This window comes from Acipenser ruthenus, chromosome 1 (genome assembly GCF_902713425.1).
Source record: "Acipenser ruthenus chromosome 1, fAciRut3.2 maternal haplotype, whole genome shotgun sequence".
NCBI classification, from domain to species: Eukaryota; Metazoa; Chordata; class Actinopteri; order Acipenseriformes; family Acipenseridae; genus Acipenser; species Acipenser ruthenus.
In genome coordinates, this window is record NC_081189.1 from 6670039 (window position 1) to 6692888 (window position 22850).

At 37.5% G+C, this 22850-nt stretch overlaps 1 protein-coding gene across 8 annotated transcripts in view; it reads right to left on the reverse strand.

Annotated features, from left to right (window-relative positions):
- LOC131697412 (uncharacterized protein KIAA0825-like) overlaps positions 1-22850 on the reverse strand; it is a 108135-nt gene that overhangs the window by 45941 nt on the left and 39344 nt on the right. For 4 of the 8 annotated variants that reach the window (XM_058985929.1, XM_058985980.1, XM_058985832.1 and 1 more), the window contains exons 14-20: positions 22559-22698; positions 18325-18471; positions 15545-15772; positions 14722-15130; positions 11044-11200; positions 10084-10245; positions 7958-8052 (exon numbers count right to left, since the gene is read on the reverse strand). In XM_058985929.1, the coding sequence (XP_058841912.1) occupies positions 7958-8052; positions 10084-10245; positions 11044-11200; positions 14722-15130; positions 15545-15772; positions 18325-18471; positions 22559-22698 (1338 nt within the window). Of the gene's footprint in view, positions 1-4683; positions 6051-6497; positions 6576-7957; positions 8053-10083; positions 10246-11043; positions 11201-14721; positions 15131-15544; positions 15773-18324; positions 18472-22558; positions 22699-22850 lie in introns of those variants that run through there. The other 4 variants (XR_009307256.1, XM_058986089.1, XM_058986037.1 and 1 more) reach the window with 4 other exon arrangements.

The window sequence follows — 22850 nt, forward strand, 5'->3', positions numbered from 1 at the left end:
CCGGTGCCACCACCCCTCGCCCTTGCGAACCCTCGCCTCTTAATAGGAAGTTCACCTCCTTGGATGGCAGCCGAAGGCATCTACAGAATGGCTGGGTCACTATTAATTTCTTCTCTTCCTGTCCAGTAGTGAAAGATGAGACACTAATTACTTTGGCTTTATGAACTAATATTCAGGAGGGCATATGGAGGGCAGACATGATGACAGACGTTCTTTATCAGCCATGGCCAACAACCTTCATTCTTCACCAACTTTGAGTTTTATAGTTTACAACAGCCCCCGAATGGATGGAAATCAATGGACACGTGGTTTGGTTTATGTATCCATCACTTTGAGACTATAGGATCTAATTACCTGATACTAACAGTAACAGCTCTAAATACTGTTGCCATGTATATATTCACAAAGGTTATTAAAAAAAACACCTCAAGAAGTGAATGTGGATTTAAGTAGAGAGTATTGACAGGGTACGCCCTATTTCAATAATTTAAATTGTGTCAGTTTTTAGATGCGTAACAGTTTAGATGACTTGAAAAGACTGTTGTGTTTTCCTGAGTTTCTTAAAACAGACAACTCAAGGTTAGCATGGTTAAAGACAAAGGTTGGCCAGTTTGACCTTAGGAATATTACCATTAGTAACTATACATTTTAAACTCCCACAACCTTAAAGTGCTCCATAACTTTAAACACTCAAACACAACATATACTGCACTGTAATACTAAAAATAAATGTAGTAATTGATGTATATTTCAACAAAAAATATGTTGTCAGTGTCTTATTTGTATTGGTCCAACTGTATCCTCTCCTATAAGTAAATAAAATAAAATAAGGGAACCACAAAAATCATATAATTAAATATAGAATAAAAAAAGATACAAATATACTATAAATAGAAAAAAGAGTGTGATATTATTATTAGTTTATTTAACAGATGCCTTTATCCAAGGCGACTTACAGAGACTAGGGTGTGTGAACTATGCATCAACTGCAGAGTCACTTACAATTACATCTCACCCGACAGACGGAGCACAAGGAGGTTAAGTGACTTGCTCAGGGTCACACAATAAGTCAGTGGCTGAGGTGGGATTTGAACCGGGTACCTCTTCGTTACAAGCCCTTTTCTTTAACCACTGGACCACACAGCCTCCTGTATGATATGGAATTAATGTTTTTTGTTTTTTTTCTTTCTTAAAGTTAACTTTTTGGGTGTAGTACTGAAATGATGTCATAATGTTTAAATCACACTACTTAAACCTTTATCTGAAAAACATCACATCAATCAAATCAAACATTCTTCACTCTTAAATTAAACACTAGTTTTGTATTGTGCTGCAGCAACTAATATTGATGTCTGTCACTAAGAATAGCATTAAAACTTAGACCCAATAATAATAACATAATAATACAATAAATAAATAAATAAATAAATAAATAAATAAATAAATAAAACAGTAATTGAATTGCTCAGACAGTTTAGCATGAAGGCTATTATGTTGGGACAATGTCTAGTCGCCTGATCACCACATTAAAATAATACTGAATGTCTCCATTGTAGGTTTTCTAACTTTTTAAAGTCCAGGGCTTGTAACCAAAAGGTCACCAGTTCAAATCCCACCTCTGCCACTGACTGACCCACTGTGAGACCCTGAGCAAGTCACTTAACCTCCTTGTTCTCCATCCTGCGGATGAGATGTTAAATCAATGTCCTATTGTAAGTGACTCTGCATATAATGCACAGTTCACAGCCTACCTCTGTAAAGCACTTTGCGATGGTGGTCCACTATGAAAGGCGCTATATAAAAATAAAGATATTATTATTATTATTATTATTATTATTATTATTATTATTATTATTATTATTATGTAATTATGCACACCTTGTGTCACTTACCTTCCTCACTGTTGGATGGCATTATAAGATAATGCCAGCTTTCTCAGAATGACAGCATATTCATTTAATGGAATAACTGTATCATTAAAAAGTTAAAAAAAAAAAAAAAGAGCCAAGAAATCACTAAACCAGTACAGGCACAAAAGGGGAAAAAAAGAAAATGAGAACAAGACTAAATATTATTCTCTCGTTAACTGCACCCAAAAAAATCATATAAACTTACAGTGTACAAGTGCAATTACAAACAAATATTTAGAAAATACTTGGGATATTTGAAATTGAAATTGTCAAATACTGAAACTGCAAGCGGTGTAGAATACAGGCATGCTCACAATGTAAATATGCCTGCTGTTTGTTGTTAAATTGTCCATGTAATTACCTGAAGGGAGTTAATTATGCTATGTTTTGTTATTATCTGTTTAATGCCATTTAGGTGTTTGAATTAATGTAAATCAGGGAGCATTAGGGAGTCTCAAAAAAAGTCCTCAGTTGTAAAGCACCTATTCCAGCAGGAGGCACTGTGGGGTTTGCAAAAAAAAAAAAAAGTCTATGAAGAAGGATATAGGAGCACTAATCAAGTCATCAGTGCACTTTACATACTGCATGCACTTTTGGGTTTACCATATTCTTAAGTAATAAAGACATTGTGGTCTTTTCCAGTCCTGTTTATGTCTATTATATTGCATGGATCACTGTAATTTATTGTGCTTTATGTTTTATTTTAAACAAACAAATCAAACAAAACCACAACTTCCACTTAGCCTGGTCCTTTCTTTCTGTAAACCCTTACTGCCCTCTTTCTCTATAATATTCCTATACTGTCTGTTATCGTCCCCAGAGGCTGAAACAATAGGGCAATGAAGGTGTGCTTTCACAGGCCAACCCTGGTAACAGAACTGAACTCACAGAATACAGCACCAAATATTGATACAGTAACTCAAAGTGTACCTTAAATACTCAAATATATAAGGCATTGATACTATGGAGATGCAGCCACAAAAGGGTTCTTTTTTTTTCTAGTTTGACACCCACACCACAGGTCAATGATCATAATAAAAAAGTAGATTTTGCAGAGGAGTTTCCATAACACTGAAAATGCAAAGTGGTCATTTAAAATGCAGCTTTTGACACGAGCCGTGGATATAGCAGCGCCAACAGGGCTATCAGATCTAAAAGAACAAATGAGCTCCCCTCACTGGGACGCTTACAAATCTAACCTGCCATTAAGAAACGTGAAAGCTCTACAAGTAAACCACAAATATGGGATCGATCTCCCTGCTCTTATGCATCAAGGTGAAGTTGTGTGAGGCAGATGCACACCTTGATGGACATTGATTTATGTTCAAATAAATTAATATTCTAGAGCAGTTCTTGAAGCATTGTAATACTACTGAAAATCTTATCACATTACAAATGCACATAGGAACATAGGATGGTATAGACTATTCAGACAGCATTAATTTTGCATTACTTTTGGAGATTTTACCAAAACTTTTATTCAGCACAAAGAATATAAGCTTTTCTTTTTTTCCCAAAGCAGTTGAAGAAGAGGGGAAAAAGAGTTGCTATCACACTGCAGCCTGCTATAGAGTTCTGGTTGCATCAGATTCATATTTATGTACGTATCGCCGCAGTTTCATTTGGAAGTGTAAAAGAAGTGTTTTCAGGCCTGCCTAGATGACAGTTCACTGTGTTGGATGTGACTTTCACAGTCTGCTGGCAGTTTGTGGGGAAGCCATCACACCTGTGACTCGACCGTTGATTAATGAGTCTTTCAGCTCATCACTGCCATGTGAAAGAGGGCCACGGCCTTTTCCGAGCTTCACTGATTTATTCGCCTTCGGTAAAAAACGACGAAGATACCCTCCGTGAAGAAAACCACACCTGGTTAAAGCTAATGAAAGCCTCAATATGTCATTTTTGAGACAAGTCAAAAAGCATGTAAAACTAGACAAAAGATGTATTCAAGTAACATGAATGTAGTTTTGTCATAACCTGTCAATTTGAGGCCTACCAAAGAAATAAAAAGACCTTCCTCAATGACACATTGCATAGTTTCAACTTTCAGAGTGACAATCTTGAGTTCTCTCTGCAGCAAGATGGAGAGCCCATGACTAAAACCTGAACATTTCTCCAATAAAGCAAACATGTCTGTTGGAGGACACGTCATTCTTTCTGTCCTTGATATCCGTGCCTGCTTTCAGACTCAAGGTATCTTTTTAAATCATGTCACATTTGTCTATAGGAAAAGAAAAAACAAGCACAGCATAACTCTCTGGCAACCTTTTCAAGTTTCCAGTCCACACAATGAATTTTCCAACAGTATGATAAATTGAAATTTTAAATTGCACTCAGTTTATATATGGATAATCAATACCAAAGAAGAAATACAAACTTTCAACATATTTTTTTTTTCTTTCCCCCAGAAAAACAGATACCATATGGCTGCAATTTTTAGAACAGATGGTATTTACCCAAGGACTAGAACCGCTGTGTCTGACTCTACAGTTAAGACTTCCTTCAGTATTGTACAAAATTAATAGGAATACTTCTAAAGATCAATATACACCCCCGATATTACCATTTAAATATGTGGCATGTGTCCTTACATTTTTCGATATCATTTTCAATGCACATGTATTACAATGAACAATTAAGATGCTAGCGACCTAAATAAGATTACTCTATTATGAAAGGCAGGACACATTATGATAAACATTTATTGGCTGTTTTAATAGTATTGTTTCCATATCATTTAAAATTACACTCCAGTATTTAGCGAACACACAATGCAATGACATTATGACCTGCATATTAACTTGCATCATTCCTAACACTTAAATGTATTTTTTTTTAACAAAATAAATGTATTTTTTAGTTTTCCTTATGTCACTTAGCAAAATCCAGGCCTGCGTCTCTACTGCCCCCTGCTGGGAGAGACAGAGCCCCCTGGTGGCCAGTGCCCGCCCTAATCATCAGCCAGTGGTGTGGACAGCAGCGAGGAATCTGGGATAATGTTCCTAATTTTCCCTCCCTATGCCCTGAAGCCACTCCACACCTCATTACAGAAGACAGAGGCGCCCCCTGCTCGATCTGGGTGAGAACACTCACTGAGATCTGCATTCAGCACGACAAGATAGAGACAGGATGCAAGCTCAATGTCTATCAGTATGACTAAACACGTACAGCAATGTACATTCTCTTCTTTTGATGACAGTCAACTTGAACTTGAATCTGCAGTAAGGAATCTTGGAGTTATCTTTGATCCTGAGCTCTCTTTAGACTCTCACATCCATGTGACTACAAAAACGTCCTATTTTCAGTTTAGGAATATTTCTAGAATTCGGCCCATGCTATGTCAAAAGGATGCAGAGATCCTGATTCAGGCTTTTGTCTCTTCAAGGATTGATGTCTGTAAAGGTCTCCAGACACTGTACACGATGCAATTTGTCCAGCGATAAAATGGTATTTTCGCCGCGACAATACCATTCACACCAGTGGTGATGTGATGGCAAATTTCACTCCCCCCTCTCCTTCCCTATACAAATATATTAACAAACGTTATTAATACAACAAAACAACTATCAGTGTGTCTGTACAAGACAAAACAAGTTCGAATTAGGTTCAGGTTTTTCAACTATATATTACATATATAGTAATTAAATCATATTTAATCATGGTGCCGTGTGTTGTACGACACATTCGCTTGTTGCATAGCGTCCGGTATGTAGAGACCTTAATTCTCTTAGCCCTGTCTTGGCTTCCTTACACTGGCTGCCTCTGAAGCAGAGAATTGATTTTAAAGTCCTACTTCTGACCTATAAGGCTTGTAGGGAACTATAACAGGGTGAAGTGTTAGGTATGTGGGTTGTCACTGAATAATACTGAATCAGACACAGGGCAGTGGGTGTCCTAGCGCCGGATTTACTAAAGAAAGGAAAACACAACAAAGCTAAAAATAAAAGGTTGCCACACAAGGCTAATCCACTAAAAGGAACGTCCGCTCCAGGAACCTACTACCCGATGAAACCTCTCTATACTTGGCCTAGTGAAGTCCTGGCATCTTCCGGTTGACTCCGGCCTCTTCCTGACGGCCTCAGCTGGGCCATGCCTTCACAAGCACTGTCTTGGAGTATAATGGTTTTGTAATAGTTAATCCTGCAGAGCGGACGGAAATAGGATAAGTGGTATTTAACACCTAGATATCATTAATTATACAAATTAGGTCTTTGTATGATGGTAAAGTATATTAAAATGATGACTTGTGCTCTCAAGACACATGTACAAATGTAAGCATGACATACTGTACATATGGACGTAGATACAGACAGCGAGGCCCCACTATACAGTGTATGATACTCCCAAAAACATATGCTAGATAATGTTAATATCAAGTTTAATCACAACTGGTAATGAATAATACACAGCTAACTTTTTTTATAGCCTTTTACAGCACTGGGGACCCATCCTAAATCTGTGCTTATCCAGGGATTACCACCTCTTTATTCCTCTTTGTAATCCTTCAAACTGACTGCACTAATTCAACAAAGAACTCTTTAGTAAAGCAAACTATGCAACCAAGGACATAGTTAATATAATACTTACATCCCACTTCCTTGCCAGTCAACCCGAATACCAAATTCACATTTTTTTTCCATCCTGAGAGCCAGGCAGTACATTTACCTATTCAACAAGATACATGAATAATCCGCAGATAATTCTGAAATGGCAGGGAGTGACAGTATCAGTTTTTACACATGTGCAACAAAGCACCACACGTGCCAAAACTATGTGAACTCTTCGCAACACAGGTGCTGTGCACTTCACCCTCATTATAGTGCTGTCCTTGCCAGACAAGCAGTTTGCCCTTTATTAGGAGGTGCATGTTACAATGAAGGTGATTTAAAATTGATTTAATGTAGCTGCTAGACAAGGTGCAGTCGCCTTATAGCAGCAGATAGTGTTATAACTGACAGCTTAGAATTGAGGGTTAAGTGTATTTGAAATATTGCTACCTAATACGTGTCAAATACCTATATAAATATGTATATGATGTTTTACTTCAATCTGGTGGGAATGGGTCGTGTTTCCTTGACTTAACCCCTTCGTCACCAGTATGGGGCTGAGTTGTATCACCTGCTAAATGAAAAAATGCGGGACAGAAGCAGCTGCACGCTCCCCCGCTGTGCACCTCAGGTTCAAGTTCTCTTATTCTACATCCCTAATGTGCAACCAGCCTTTCACGAAAAAATTCTCCCCCCACTGAGCCAACAACACCAACATCTGGCAACTCACCACATTCTAATTTTGAGTTAAAGTCTCCAGCTGAAACTCAAAACTCCAGCCGCTTCAAAAGGACCAAAACTCTGCCTATGCTAAGCCAATACAGCCCTCAGGATAATTCTGAAGATCTTTTTAACCCTTTCAAGGTGTTACAGCTGATGAGATAATTCCATTAATCTTACCTGTCATGCACTTCCATTCTCTGTGCTGATCTGGGAAAACGTACAGGTTTGAAAGAAATGCACATTATAGCAAAGATGAGTTTTCATATATATATATATATATATACACACAGTATATATTAGTGCTGGGACGAACACAGGATTTTCATGTCCGGATATTCACTCACAATTTAAATATTTGTTTGTTTTTCAAAAAGTAATAAAAGTCATTATATTGCTCTGAACGCAGGCAGAAATATAGCATAGCAGCTGGGGCAGGGGGGCGTGGTCGTGGCCCCTGTGTGTGTGCCTTTATTTTACAGCAAGACCGTGGAGCTACTGTCATCAAACCAGTAATAAACAACTTCATCATAGGCATTATATGTAGGAGGTGTCGGTGTAAATGCTTAGTAAATATGACCCCTTTTTCCAGTACATATCAATGCAAATGAGCAATCCACAGCAAAACTAATAGTTACATTTTCTGCTGCTGCCTTATTTCCCATGTGTCTTCTAAACTCCCCTGCCCCAGACAGGACTCCAGAGCAGGGTATCCAAATTTATAAAATAATGTACAACCCTGACATGACAGGCAGCGGTTCTGAAAAAAGAAGCTATTACCTGTTCGCCAGCAGCGCCCTCAAGGTCACCTGACTGAGTCCCAGATAACCTGGCAGCAGTTTCGACCAGTCCCAGTCCCACTCAGTTATGGCTGACTGTTGATGTATGAGGAGAAGCTATTGTTAGTTATTAATCAGAGTTAATATGATCAGTAAATTAGAGCTCCAGCTGCGATGGACTAACTAAGAAGGAGGGGGTCCAGAACAAGGACTCAGACAGACGATATCAATCATGTCCGCACAAGAAGGTTTTTATTCCAATAAGACAGCAATTAATTTATAAATCCATTTGGGGATGTAGCCATTATGTATAAAAAGATAAATCAATTTCGGGAGTCGTTATTCTTCCGACTGTTTCTATGGCATTCTGCCCAACCACCTCAAACCGTGAGATTGGCTCTTTGTTTGAAAAGCAAATAAAAATGAGATCCCTTTGATTGCAGAAATGTCACTGTTTACTACAAGCACGGTTTTACTGACAAGGGGAGATGAGTACTCGGAGCTTCTCATTGACGTTATTTTGTGTTTCTTTGACAAATAACACAGCGGTTTAAGCAGAGGATTTTATTATTTCCTTAATTGGAAAAAGACTTGTATAATTTACAGTGAGCAAAGCCAGCCTGAAAATGAAATGATTGCAAATGCCAAAAAATAGTAAGATAAATGTAAAACTAGCATTTGAAGCTATACAAGTTGATCATCTGTTAACTAGGAGCCTATTCTCAGGAAAGTGCATAGGAAAATGTCAATGAAACAATTTTAACAGTACAGTATAAAGTAAATAACTCTTACAGCTGGTTTCACAGGCCTTCATTCGCACTAATCTTGGATTACTTTACCTAAAGTAACATTAGGTAGTCCGAGACTAGTGGATTTTAGAGCAATAATACGGTTGATGTTTCTTGATATTTTCATATTGTTACCATAGTTTCTTGTACCTTTGCCATTGTTTGAGGCCACCTTTTATTTTTTATTTTTATTTTTTACAATGTATCCTACTAAGTTAATGTTTAGACTAACAGTCAAAAGATTTGGAGACAGTGGCCTGTAAGTCCTTATGGGGGTTGTTGGGAATGATATTTACTTGGGGTTTGAGGGATAGTTAGTAAGACGATTAAAGTACAGATTAGCATTAGCAGAATTAGCACTGATGTTTTAGTACTTTTCTTGTTTTTTATATTGTAATCTGGGATTTACCAGAAAAAAAATGTAATTTAAGGAAATGAATCCTTTATATAGCTGCTCTTCTGAATGCAAGTGCTGTGGGATATTTAAGATGGAATAACCCCAGGAGCTGTCATTTTCTCAAATTCAGTCTCAGTCCTACTGGGAGGTTGCTGGGTTTTCATGACATGTCCATGATGTAACTTCATGTAATCTAAACTAAAGCTTCCAATCTTTCACAGTTGTGTTATAACAAACGTGCCAGATGTTTAATGTGACAGACCTTGATCAACCAAATCTGAGGTGGATTTCTCAGTAAAATGCTGTCTGGTGCTCTGACTAATGATCAGATATATTAAAGTAAAAGGAATGTAGCTATAGTGCTATAATCACAGCCATGTGGGCCATCATGGCATTCATTTATTGCTCTGATTGTGACATGTTCAAAGCCTGCTGCTATCATGTGTCTGATGGTGATAATATCTGCATTTCAGATTCAGAATAAAAAAACAAACATGCTTGTACCCCTTGAAACCTGCTCGCCATTATTTCACTCAGTGAGCTTATTTTTAGAGGGAACCCGGGGATAACCACAGATAGGTGGTAATGCAATCCAGGGTGATTTTCCAGTGCTATAAAATTTTAAAAAATCTAACTGTAGTTTATCCCAGCAGCTGATCAAATCGATCCATTAGTTTCCTATACTTTGAAGGGCTGTGCTTTACCACTACATGATGTCCATGTCTTATGCTAAACGAGTACCCTACAGATGTCATAATATTTTTGAAACCCTGATCTGAGCTAGACAGGGCTGATATCAACAGACATAAAGCGATGTGCCAACCAAAGACTGGAGGAACAAAAGTTAATTTGTGTAAAAATAACAAAAACAATAAAGGTTTGTCCAGGAAAGCAAATCAATCGGCAAATGCATTATTGAAGACTGCACTTTGAAGTACCAACCTGGTCAAACTTATTGCTCCCAATGCAGCAGAACTCCTTTAGAGGGCTGAAAACAGAGGGCTGCTGCTGTTGTTCCGAATCCTTATGATTTAACTTTAATGGTCTTTGATGAGGTTCTGCTGCTGAATCTTTTACAGTGGAAATCTCAGTTTTGAGATACTCCTTCATATAAAGAAACAAAAAGAAAATACAGAAATGCAAAAATGAAGCAGATATTCAGTGCATTATGTCAACTCCCCTACTTCAATGGCAAATATGCTACTTAATATTAGAATGGGTTTGTCTTCTATATCTGCATGATTTATATTTTTATGTCTCTTATCTGTTCTAAATCTCAAGGGACCACCTTCTACTGAATGGGAGGACAGATCAACCACTATAACCCATCCAGCCAGTGCCCTCTCCCAGGACAATGAGAATAGTACTTGTAACAGAGTCCCGTCCACTAGGATCTGGGATGAGAGTCACAGCACAACTCAATCAGTAGACAGATTGAAACTGCCTATATTTCCATATGACTTTTACAACAAAGGTCATGTGACAGTGCTCTCCCCAATGTGAACTCAGATTGCCCCAAATCACTCTGACACAATCAGTATTGCAAACAAAGGCTTAATTCAATATATTGCTCTGTTCAAGTTAACATGCTAATATAATACGTGAATATGTTAAAGTTATAAAAATAATAATACAAAAGAAAAAACTTTAGCAGTCTTTTGTAATACTTTACTTGCCTTAAGTGTGATATTAGACTACTGTCCAATACTTACCTCCACCAATAAACCGGTATGGAAATGCAGGACTGTACAAATCCTAACAGATTCTATTGCCACATAGTATTGAGTTTGCTATTGACTTCAAACAAGCTTTTGCGGCTCCTTGACTAACCCTTAGCTGCTAGCAGATGCTGCCTCAGGCCAGCACACACCTAATTGCTTGGTAAAAAGACTGTTTCCCTACCTCATTGAGTTGGATGATGTGATAAATTTGCCTCAGGTACTCGCTGCCACCTGGTTTGTGGCAGATATCCAGGACCATCATGCCTATTTTCTGCTCAGTCAATTCAGACGCGATCCCTTTCTCTTGCACGACAGTGCTTTCTGCTGGTTCAAAAGCCCTGACAGAAAGAGAGAAAGGAAAAAAAAAACATATGAAATGATACAAACAAAATTACAAAATGAAGTTTCCAATAAACGATTGTTTTAAATGTTTTTAAATAGTATCTGTCTACTCTTGTGAATTTCATGGGAAATTCTGAGCACTCATCAGAAGTGTAGTTCAATCAATATTGGGTATTAGTTTTCTGATAATAAAAACAGAGCGCTCATTTGATCCTCTTTAAAGTTCTGCAGTTTAATGGAGTTTAATAGTAGATTTTTTTTTTCTCCACAGCATAACTGCTCTAATCTTGGTCAGGCATTTTAAACCAACACCTTTAATTCGTTTGTAAGGTCTGACAAGTAATATCGGTTGGATAATGCATATTTTCCCAAATGACTGTAGTTGTATGTCTTTGTCATGGAAACTTAATTGTATTCTGCATTGACATATTTTAGATAAATTAAAATACTATAAATAACAAAACACTCTCTAAGCATTGTATCAGAAACATACCCTTCTTGGCAAGACTCCAGGTGTAGCTTTTAAACGTTTAGGTCAGTTTGCAATCCTTGTGTGTGTGTCTGAAAAATCATGCCAAAGGCCTGTCATAAGGTGTTCCTATGCCCTTCCACATTATTTATTTTTATGACCGAGTTCCATGTCAAACTAAAAAATGAATGCTTTATTCCGGATAGACTTAATGTCATTGTTTTTCTTTTTTTTTCCTTATTTTTCTTCAAATTATAAGGTGGCAGAGCCGGTGTCACTTGTCAGGCATCTTTTGAGGGTTGACATTGAAAAAGTTGAGGCCCTTCTGACCAAGGAGTGTATCGGTGTCAGCACCTGCATTGTATCCTTTCCTGTCCATCACTGTGCAGGTGAAGCAGATGATTGGATTCAGTCAGCTCTATGATTAATGAGTTCCTCTCCAGATTCGGGACAGCCTATCAATCATGTCATTAGGGCGAATGTGCCCTGAAAGAGGCAGACCTCAGCCAAGGAATAACTGCATTCATCTTAATCTGTGTATGCACCCAGTCAGCCAAGTCAGGGTCACCATGATGGAAAACAATAATCTTCTCCTCTACAAATTACTTTGCAAAGACGGGTATTGCTTTATTTTTTGGACTTGCAAGCTCTCTCACCGAGATGTACTGTACACTGATTGTTTACAACTCAGGCATCACTTCAAAGTGAAGGTTACTTTAATGAATAGTAATGATTTGAGCAAGTATCTTAGACAGGTGATACATAACCCATTTTTTTTTTTTCTTTCACTATGACTACTACATTTCCTGGAATAGTTATGTTTTTTGTATCTTTTATTTTTAATGATGATTAACGTTTGCAGATTTGTCTTCTAGCACAGTGCTGTCTTGTTAAGTTTAGTTCATTAACAGACAGACAAACTAGTTTATTTGAATGACTGAGGCCACAGTGCCAAATGGAAACAGTTCAGGGATGTGCAAAGAAATTCCCTTTAAGTTGTTAAGTTCTACGAGTTAAATGAGTTCTATGAGTTTTTTTTTTTTACATTCTGTTTGCTCAAGCAATTACTATTGCAATAGCTCTCTGTATTTTTGGTTGTCAAATTGTGTTACCCATGAAAAAAAGATTATTTATTATCTATCTTATACACCCTTACATCTAATACACCAACATTGTAGTGATTAAGTGACAAATTGGAAAGAAAGATGAAGAAGAAATCAAAGCTATGTGTTTTATGATATACAGTATACTATATGCTATCTTACTCTTGTTACAAACCCTGTTCTGTTTGATGAATACAGTTTGGCCAGTTTAGATTTTAAAATGGGTGATAACTGTAAATTTCAATAATTTTAAAAAGATCACTGGTCATGTGATGTTTTATTTAAAAAGAAAACAATTAAAAGGGGTACCCTTCGGTAAGGGATCTCTTTTTAGAAGCATGGGCTTGAGCTGAACTATCAGCATTATTTATGATGTAAAAATCTTTAAATCTGAAGCAGAAGACTAAGGATAACACAACATAACTTCTAAAGACCAGAAAGACCAGGAACGCTACCAGTATAAATCAAGTTTCCAGATCTACTCCTTCTTAATATCTCTGACTTAAATTATAGTTATTTTCTTTAATAAAATACAAAAATAAAAAGTAAAGGCTAACAGCTGGGAGAGCTGTATATATATATATATACACTGTATTATTTATTTAAAACAATCCACTTGATTTTCTACATCTTGTTCCAATTGTGACCTCTAGGTTGGCCCAATGTTACACAGGCCAAGTACTGTGTATCAGACAACTAAATGTAAACATGAGGTAAAGCCCTGAGCCAGCCACAATACAGACTGTGTTATACTGTACTGGAAAACCTTAATGAAAGCATTTAAGAAATTGCATGGTCATGCTGTGCCCATGTTCATTAAATCAAAACAGATCTTGCAATGATCTTGCAATGATCTTGCAAGGAAGCAGCTTCACGAACTAAAAGAACAATGCTTTGGTGTGTTACCCTCCACACTCTTCTGCCATTAATGAGCCAGACAGGGGACTAGCACTCCTGAGGAGGATGTGGCACATTTGCTAACCGGAGTCTCACTGAGCTTGGGGGTTTCTGGTCCCTGGTGACGGCAAGGGCGATTGCCCCCTGAAGGGAAAACAAATGGAACTTAAGGCATCCAACACTCATGAAGTCGTTGCTTGCCTATAAACCAGAAGCAGACACAGGATAGGCAGCCACTCCAAGTGAACAGAAGAACAAAAGAAACACATGGAATGAGGCAATTAATTCTGCCTGTCAAGAAAATTGCCCTTTTTTTAGGTTTCCCATTTTCCAAAAGATTGGTGTTTAATTGCTTACTGAATTACTTCAAGATTTGATATTCTAATATCTAACCCAATCGACTTCTATAACTCCGTTATTTAATAAAGTGGTTCCTAACTTCAGTTCTCCTTTAACTTTCTTCTATAAATCCTACTATCTAACTTCCTGCCTATTCCTGCTTAATTACAAATTACAAATGCAGCTATGATTTAATAAATTAGCAGTTTGCGACTTTAATCAAACCAGCATTACAGAGGTTGGATAGCCTTAAAAATATATTATTTCAAGTGATAACCACTTTCATTTACATATTGTAAAGGTCTGGCAGAATAAGTGGTAGTTGACCCCACCCACACAGGTCCAAGATGTCACTAGATCGCTGTACTATAGGTGAACTGACACATTCCCAGTAAGTAATTCTATTGATCTGTTGGGATAAAGCTGCACAGACAGAATCTGAATACAACAGATGTTCAACAGAAGTCCAATAGACACATATTTCAGGCCCTTATTTACATTTCAGATTCTAAAAACAACTTGTATCAATGAATTAATATCTTAAGGTAATAATAACAATGCACACTATCACCTCCATAGCAATGATTGATGTGCTACAGGGGGGTATTCTCAATACTGAGCCCAGCATACCTCTACCAGGGCCCTGGGGGGGTGTAACATGAATTCTAAGAAGTGAGTTTAATGAGCAAACTAAAGAAAGTGTCCTCACCCTTTAGTGCACAGCTTCCTTGCTTTCTGTAGCTGTCCCTTTATCCATTGCGGCCTCTGTACCTCCATATTTTGGATAATCTTCTGCACCACTGGTTTGGGGATTCCCTTTTGCTGCCCCACAATGTTCTGCAGACACTCACTCAGCAAGCCCAGTGTCTCCTTGCTCCACCTGTCTAGAGCGACCCCCGTCAGCAGCTCGATGGCGTTTCCGTCGTCCAGCGTCCGGCAGAGGTATGATGTGAAGGTCCAGATGAGCAGGCCAGTTTGTTTGAGGGGGACAGTATTTCGAGAAAGCTTCTTCTCTCCTATATAAAATAGGTATTTCACTGCCACAGGCAAGGAGGCGATCATGGTTGGCAAGTTGGTAAATATGAAGGAAACCGCTTGTGCCACTAGTTTTGTAAAACCTGAAAACAAGAAACAGATATCATTCATTAGTGTGTCCTTTTACCAATGTCCATTTTGAAGATGGAAACTTAACAATTTTTTTTTTTTTTTTAGTTAAACGATGTCTGAGCATGAAATACAATGCTTAAATTAAAGCAAGCATCATTTCCTGTATATTAAAAAGGGTAGTTTCTATGGATTTTTAAGCACATGTTCTTAAACATGCAAGAAATAACAGATAGATACATTTTAATTTACAATAGGCTGTTTATTGACAGTTTTACAGAATTATTATTGTCCTTAAAACATGGTTCAAACTGGTATAAACAGAAGTAAACTTGGACAATTACAATTCAAAATAATTAAATACCAAAAAGAAGAAATAAACACTGTCATTAAACTTTTTCACTGCTCATAAATATTGTATCCCCTACTTTTTCCAGACTCCTTCCTTTTCAGTTCTCGGGGTACATAATTCCAGTCCTTGGGGATTTTATTCAGCAGACTCTCAGGAGCCATTTGTCTATGCTGGCATGTCCCATGATGCTCAGCCGCCTGCCACGCGTACACCATGGACATTATCTGGTTCACTGCGCTCATGATGGGCTTGGTCACGGCGAGTCTCAGACACTTCAGGACCTCTGTCTCTGGTTTGCTGGAATCTGTTTTATAACAAGAACAAACACTAAACACCTCAACGACTCTGAGACTGTGCTGCAGATTTATTCAGGACTCAAGGAAGACACATCCTTCCCAACCCAGAATCCTCTCATGCACATGCCATGAGGCTCACAAGCCAATGAAAAACAGGAAGCAAAGACGAAATGGTGTGCAAATACAAAAATAAAAAGATTCCAATGGACTTGGCGCTGTCATGTTTGACTCAAAGTAATTTCAGATGTATTGATTACAAGGGCTTCCACATTCCGCAAACTCTAACAGCAGTAAACTGAACTATTTACGCTTGACACACATTCATTGTGCTAAATCCCCTGAAGACACAAAAACAGGGACCAGCTCATACAATTAAAAAGTAAAACAAACTGTTAGAAAGTGTATACAGTAACTTCACATTGCTTAGTAAGCAATGCAGAATGTGTTCAAATAAATTATTTGAAGTTTGAATTAATTTAAAGTTTAGTTTAAAGTTAACTAAACTGAACTGGTACTTTGTTGGCTTACAGTTACTATAATGCCACAAGACTATTGAATTCAAAGACTACATTCTGAAACATTTCACATTTTCTGTTTGTGTTCGCTTATTTCTGACTAGGTGCTATTCACAAATGTGAATTGTAATGAAATGCTGACTGCAGGATTAAAGAGTGCAGAGCTGTACATTCAGCTTTTTATTTGTACATTTCTTGCTGGGATCTGCAAGAAAACACACAGAAAGAAAGGTGTTTCTGTAAATGCATTCATAATTTTGATTGCAGATTTATTGCACATTAATTGCACCTCAGTACAGAAAAGCCTAGTTCAGCATAGGCATTCCTGTTGACACCATGGAACGGCATCTCTGAATTGACCACATTCACAGTAATGTGATTAAATCTTCACTTGGTTTTAGATACACTGTGTTTGTGCTACAAAGTCCATCACACATTGATTTTCTTCAGCTAAAAGTAAATTACTATGATGTTACAATACACTCAAGATTTCAGCAATAGACGAATTTGGACAAAAATATACTTAACATTATTTTCTTTTAATGAACTTAGCAACAAAACATTATGATCAGGGGCAGCCCTTATCCAAAATTCAATTAATATCTGTCCCTACTGGAATGTATAGGGCATGCCAGCAATTAGGCTAATTATACAACAAGGACTACAATATAAAGAAATTAAGATTAAAAAGACAAACTTTTACATTTTTTTTTCACAATAAACGATTAAATAATTGGCTAAATTATGCATCTATAATTGCTACATGCATTTACTTAAAAAAAAAAAAAGCATTTTAATGAGTTTAAACCCTGCATGAGCTCTAGCCGATTATGCTCTATTTCACAGTAAATGAATGCAGACTGCCAATAACACTAATGTTAGCCATAGAGTTCACATTGCTATTTAAAGTAACTACTAATTTCCAGAATAATACAGGACCCAGTGTATTGTTTCCCATGACTGAGCCATACCATACTGAAAACCATAAACCGACTATATCATGCACCTTATATACTGTATACAAAACACACAGCCCATGCACAGTGCATACATCCATGCATACATTCTACTAACATTTTTAAAAGGGTGCAATATAATACATTAACCTGAATTACCTGAATTCATATATTTGTATTGTATGTAGTAATAAATCCCCCCCTTGCAAAAAACCTCATTAATGCTGGATTAATATAGAGTTAACGAGTGTCAGTACAGTATTACAGTATTAGATCATTCAAATAGAGAAATTGCCAAAAGAAGTTGTCTTTGAGGTCTGCTGTTTAAAGCCTTTGGAAATTAGGATTCTGGGCTTGGTTCACTGAGCCAAAGCAATTTGTTTCGGGTTGCAAAATGGCCACATCAATAAATGATTTTGCAGTGGAAGAGGTTAACTTGTGGTTTCTGATTTGAGATCCAGGGATTTTGCCTGCACACTGCAGCTAATGTTGCCTGAAAAATGCTTTTCTACATGCAGTCAAAACATCAGGTTCCAAGCACTTTAGCACTTTGTGTTTGTGATAACCCTTCTTTGTTGCTTAGCTGTTATCCAAGCACGCATCATATTTTACCATATAGCACTGAGGAAGCAGTCAAGTTTTTCCTTACTATAAAATTCAAGCTCAGATTTTTAACTAGCAGAAGAGATCAAAACAACACGAGCAAAAGTATTCTCAGTGGCATTTAGCCAGTATAGGCCTGATAACGACCTCTGTGTGTGGCGAAAATACATTTCATTTTTAAAAATAAAAAAAAGTTACTTTGCCAGATTTTTTTTTTTTTTTCTTAATTTAGTACCACTTTTGGAAACAAAAATGTTGACAAGTGAACACCTACATTTTAGTGTTTAATGAATGAAAGCATGGATTTGTCATAAATATTTGCCTAGATCACAAACTGCATTATACTTATGAAATTAATAATCAATCAGTCTGGGGAATTAATCTGGATTTATTGCACTTGGTTTTCCTTAACTGCAAGAAAATAATGCCTTTTTAAAAAACTGTACCACAGTATAATTATTGTATTATCAATTACTGTTGTCTTACCTGGCAGGTTATACAAATGATCCCATAACTGTTGCTCATCAAGATAGCTTTCAAGAACAAAACAGAGAGATTTGGGCAGGATGTTTAAACTGGTCAACACCATAAACACTGCCTCCATGGACAGTCCTTTCTCATCCGTTTCATAGTCTAAATAATGATACAAAAAATATAATGAATACAAATAATACATTTGCTTAGATCCAGTATCTATAAAATGTAATGTGTTGCAGTATGCTGTAACACTTCTCCATATGCACGGTCAATAGTTTCAGTTTATTTATTTAATTATTATTTTTATTTCAGAATGATTGGCTATGGAGTGCTCATCAACTTGTAAAAACATTTACAAAAAATACTGAGTCAAATTTCACAATAAGTATTTGCATGATGAAGAACAAAAACAACCCTCATAATTTTCCAGAGGTTTTTCATCCTGAAACTTCCCTTAAGAAGGGAGATGCAGCTTGTATATAAAGTACTACAGAGTATATGGCAGGGATTCATTTGCATGTCAAATTACTTAATCAGAGACAGTCCATTTACAAAAAATTGTTTTGTTTCTAAAAATGTATTAAAAAGAACAGTGATGTATTATTGAATAATGTGTTCCATTTTTTTAGCATTGGAACATGCTATTACAAAATATTTTGGAGCTGCATTTGTTAAAGAAAGTCTTATCTAGGGCTCCCGAGTGGCGCATCAGGTAAAGGCACACAGCACGGCATGCAGGATGCGCCCTATAGCTTGGAGATTGTCGGTTCGAATCCACTGCCGACTGTGGATGGGAGTTCCCAGGGGGCGGCACACAGTTGGCCAAGAGCTGCCCGGGCAGGGAGGGGTTAGGTTGGCTGGGGAGTCCTTGGCTCACCGCACACCAGAGACCCCTGTGGCTGGCCGGGCGCCTGCAGGCCTGCCTGTACTCAATTCAGAACAGCGTGGTCCGGGGGGCTCCCGAGTGGCGTATCCAGTAAAGGCGCTCCACGTGGAGTGCAGGATGCGCTCTATAGTCTGGACATCGCGAGTTTGAGTCCAGGCTATTCCACAGCCAACCGTGGACGGGAGCTCCCAGGGGCGGTGCACAATTGGCCGAGCGTCACCCGGGGGGAGGGAGGGTTAGGTCGGCCAGGGTGTCCTCGGCTCACCGCGCACCAGCGACCCCTGTAGTCTGGCCGGGCGCCTGCGGGCCTGTAAGCAGCCTGAGAATTGCGTGGTCCGATGCTGTAGCTCTTGGGTGGCTGCACAACGGGCTTGCAGAGTGAAATAAAGCGAATTGCTGACAGCACTCGTTTCAGAGGATGCATTAACTCGTCCTCGTCTCTCCCGAGTTAGTTCAGTGGTTGCGGCGGCGAGCCAGGCTGAATAATAATTGGACGCTCCAATATTGGGAGAAAATCGGGAATTAATGAAAAACAATTGTTCAAAAAAATAAATAAATAAATAAATAAATAAATAAATAAATAAATAAAGTCTTATCTGGTGTTAACAAAAAGAAGGTTTTTGACTAAAAGACATTGAAGGTTTTCTTTTTTATTTTGCTCAGTGAATATGGTTTCTTAATGCTTACCGTATGGGACTATTCATTCCTTAGATTAATACATTCTGTCAGTGTGCCCTTGTAATAGTGAAAGCAGGTAGCAGGATTCTGAATAGAACATCACTTTAGTGCGAGAGTGGCCATGATCAAACATTTGTCAGTCTTTGTACGGGATGACAGGTATTTGAATAGGTAAGTGAATGCAATACAGCACTCAATAAGGAACATGATGGAAAGTGAAGCAATGTTTGCACTTCTTTGACAAATGTTAGATGGTTTTAAATTGACAGCACTAAATTACCTCTCGTATTAAAGCATGTAGACCTAATATTGTCCATTTGATAAGTAATGGGAAATCCTGGTACTGAAAGAATGATGGAAACTGTTTTTTTTTTTCACAACAGAAAGTGGTCAAACATCCTTTGACCTACAATCACTCTATTAAGTTGCATTATATGGATAAAGTCAGTACTTTGTAGTCTGTCAGCTCAGTAATTACTCCTGAAGGAGATATGGGGGTTGAAACCGGAGCATCCACAGTTAGTGTTGGGACTCACATTTATTTCCACTTGGGGTGCTGGAAAGCACCAGAGGTTAACTACATGATTTTTAATCCCATTATGTATCAGTTCTGATAAATGAACGGCACTTCTTTTCTATTGAGCCAACTTTGAGAATGTTACAGCTTCAGAAAACCCTGCGGAGTTTAGACAAATAATGTCCTGCATCACTGTTGTGTACATGAGTTGTCTCTCACATTACAGATTAGTTTGTTATGCACATGGTACCCCTGGCATATACTATCCTATTACTAGTGCAACCCTCGCTTTTATTGGCCTCATTATAGTAATTCCATCTTGCTCAGGCTTGTTCAGAGACTGGTTACTGGTTATTAAACATGCCAAATAAGCATAAATGCAGAACTAGTAATACATGATTAAGAGCATGTGTTATTGAGTTTTAAACACATAATTAAATCTTACACAATTTAAGAGGGTCTTCCTTGTTTTTATCAATGTAGTGTGCCCGATTATTTTACTCCTGTTTTTCTCCCTAATTTAGGTTGTCCACAACATAACAGCTGATGGTCAGTAAGCATCCTCCTGTCCCATGACCAAGCCAATTACCTCTTAACACCCTGGTGCTCTACAGCGAGTTTCAGCAAGCTAACTGCCCCTGGTGGACAAAAGCCAGCAGTGTATGGTGTCTGCTTTCGAGATCAACTGATGTTCTGGCCAGTAGGGATCGCTGTAGCGCAATGAGGAGAAACAGTTCCTGCTGATTTTGCCTCCTTAACACACAGGAGTGTCAGAGCCACTCCACTCCCTGTGGAATTCTACCAGACTTCTAGTGTTGTGAAAGGATACATGGGCTTCTCCCAGGTCTCAATATGAAAACAAATACTGGACAAAACAGAAAGATCAACAGAAAAACAATAACTTGTGGAAATGTTATTTTTCTAATGGAGTTCTGAGGATGATTAAAGCCCTGGTTACGACATCTTTATTATTTGTTTATGCACAAAACAAAAATCTTAAATTCTGAACCATACTGAAGTTACATTACATACATTAAAATATGATAATCTAGAACGTGCAATATTATTTTGCACAGAAATAAGGTATAAATCAAAACAATTTAAAACTCTTATTACATTAAATCGGTTTCAGACAATTGGATCTTCTTATACTCATTTCCTATTCTAGTCAACTATTTCATTAAATGGAATATTCCGTAGGAAGCAGTGTGGCCTATTGTATAGCTCTGAGGGACAGAAACTCTGTGTTAAAATCCCTGCCAAGCCTTTCATGCTGAGTGACCTTCAGGCAAATCAATTCACCTACTATTCAGCTAATGCTTCGTGGGGGAATTAGGTGAAGTTCACACAGGGCGCTGACCACTCTGTAATATCTATGTGTACATGTAATTGAAAAGCTTCCTCCAAACCTATTAGACATCTGTTCGGAAAATAAAAGGTACAGTATTTGAAAAGTTCGATACAAAAACAACATTTAAAACTCTGCAGCTTGACAGTTTGCATTCAGTGCGTGTGTTTTCAGATTATTATTATTACTACTAGTAGTAGTAGTCGTAGTAGTACTAGAATGATTATGATTATTACTGTTGTGAATTAGATACAGTGTAAATACCTATAGAGCCAAGCTGCCAAGCTGGACTGAGCTGAGTGGACTAAAAAGGTAAGCTTTCCTTGCTGTGCATATTCATTTCTTCATGTGCATATATTTTACCTGGACTATTAACCTGTGTAACCAGGGATCTTTGTGAATCAAGCCCATAAATAGTAGTACTGGTACAAATTAAAAATGAATTGGTAATTGTTGCCAACTATTTGTGACACACATAAATTATGATTTTATATTGTCACAAAAGTAATCAAACTTTATAGACCAAATTTATTTAGACTGCATTATATAAAAAAAAAAACTAATTGAAGGGTAGTTACATTGTTGCTTGTAATTTGTTTTATATCAATTGCATATAAATTGCACTGCAGCCAAAATTTAGTAAATTTGACCCAAAGAAAACTATATTAGACAATGTCTTAATGTTCTATTAATTACAGTATATACTCAAAATCCATTGGAAAATCCACCATTCTAGTATGTACAATACCATTTTCTTCTGGACTTTCATCCTGTTGATAGATGAACAAATTGAAAGTACTGAACAGGTTCTTACTTGAAATCTTTAGCAACACTTTTAGTATCAGGCAGCGGTTATGAAGTAGTGTTTGCAGCAACAAGCTCAGATTACAACTTGGTTGGGATAACATCAATTTCAGATGGCACTGGGAAGCTATTTCATCAGCTGACAATGTCCTTTATAGAAAAAAAAGAAAAGTAATATAAAGACAAAGATGGGAGTTAATTTATCTATGAAATAAATAGCCTTAAACCGTCAATGTAATGCTAACTTCCTTAAATGTCAATTCCTCCAAGATTAGTCTGCAAATACCTTCATGCTTGCTTAC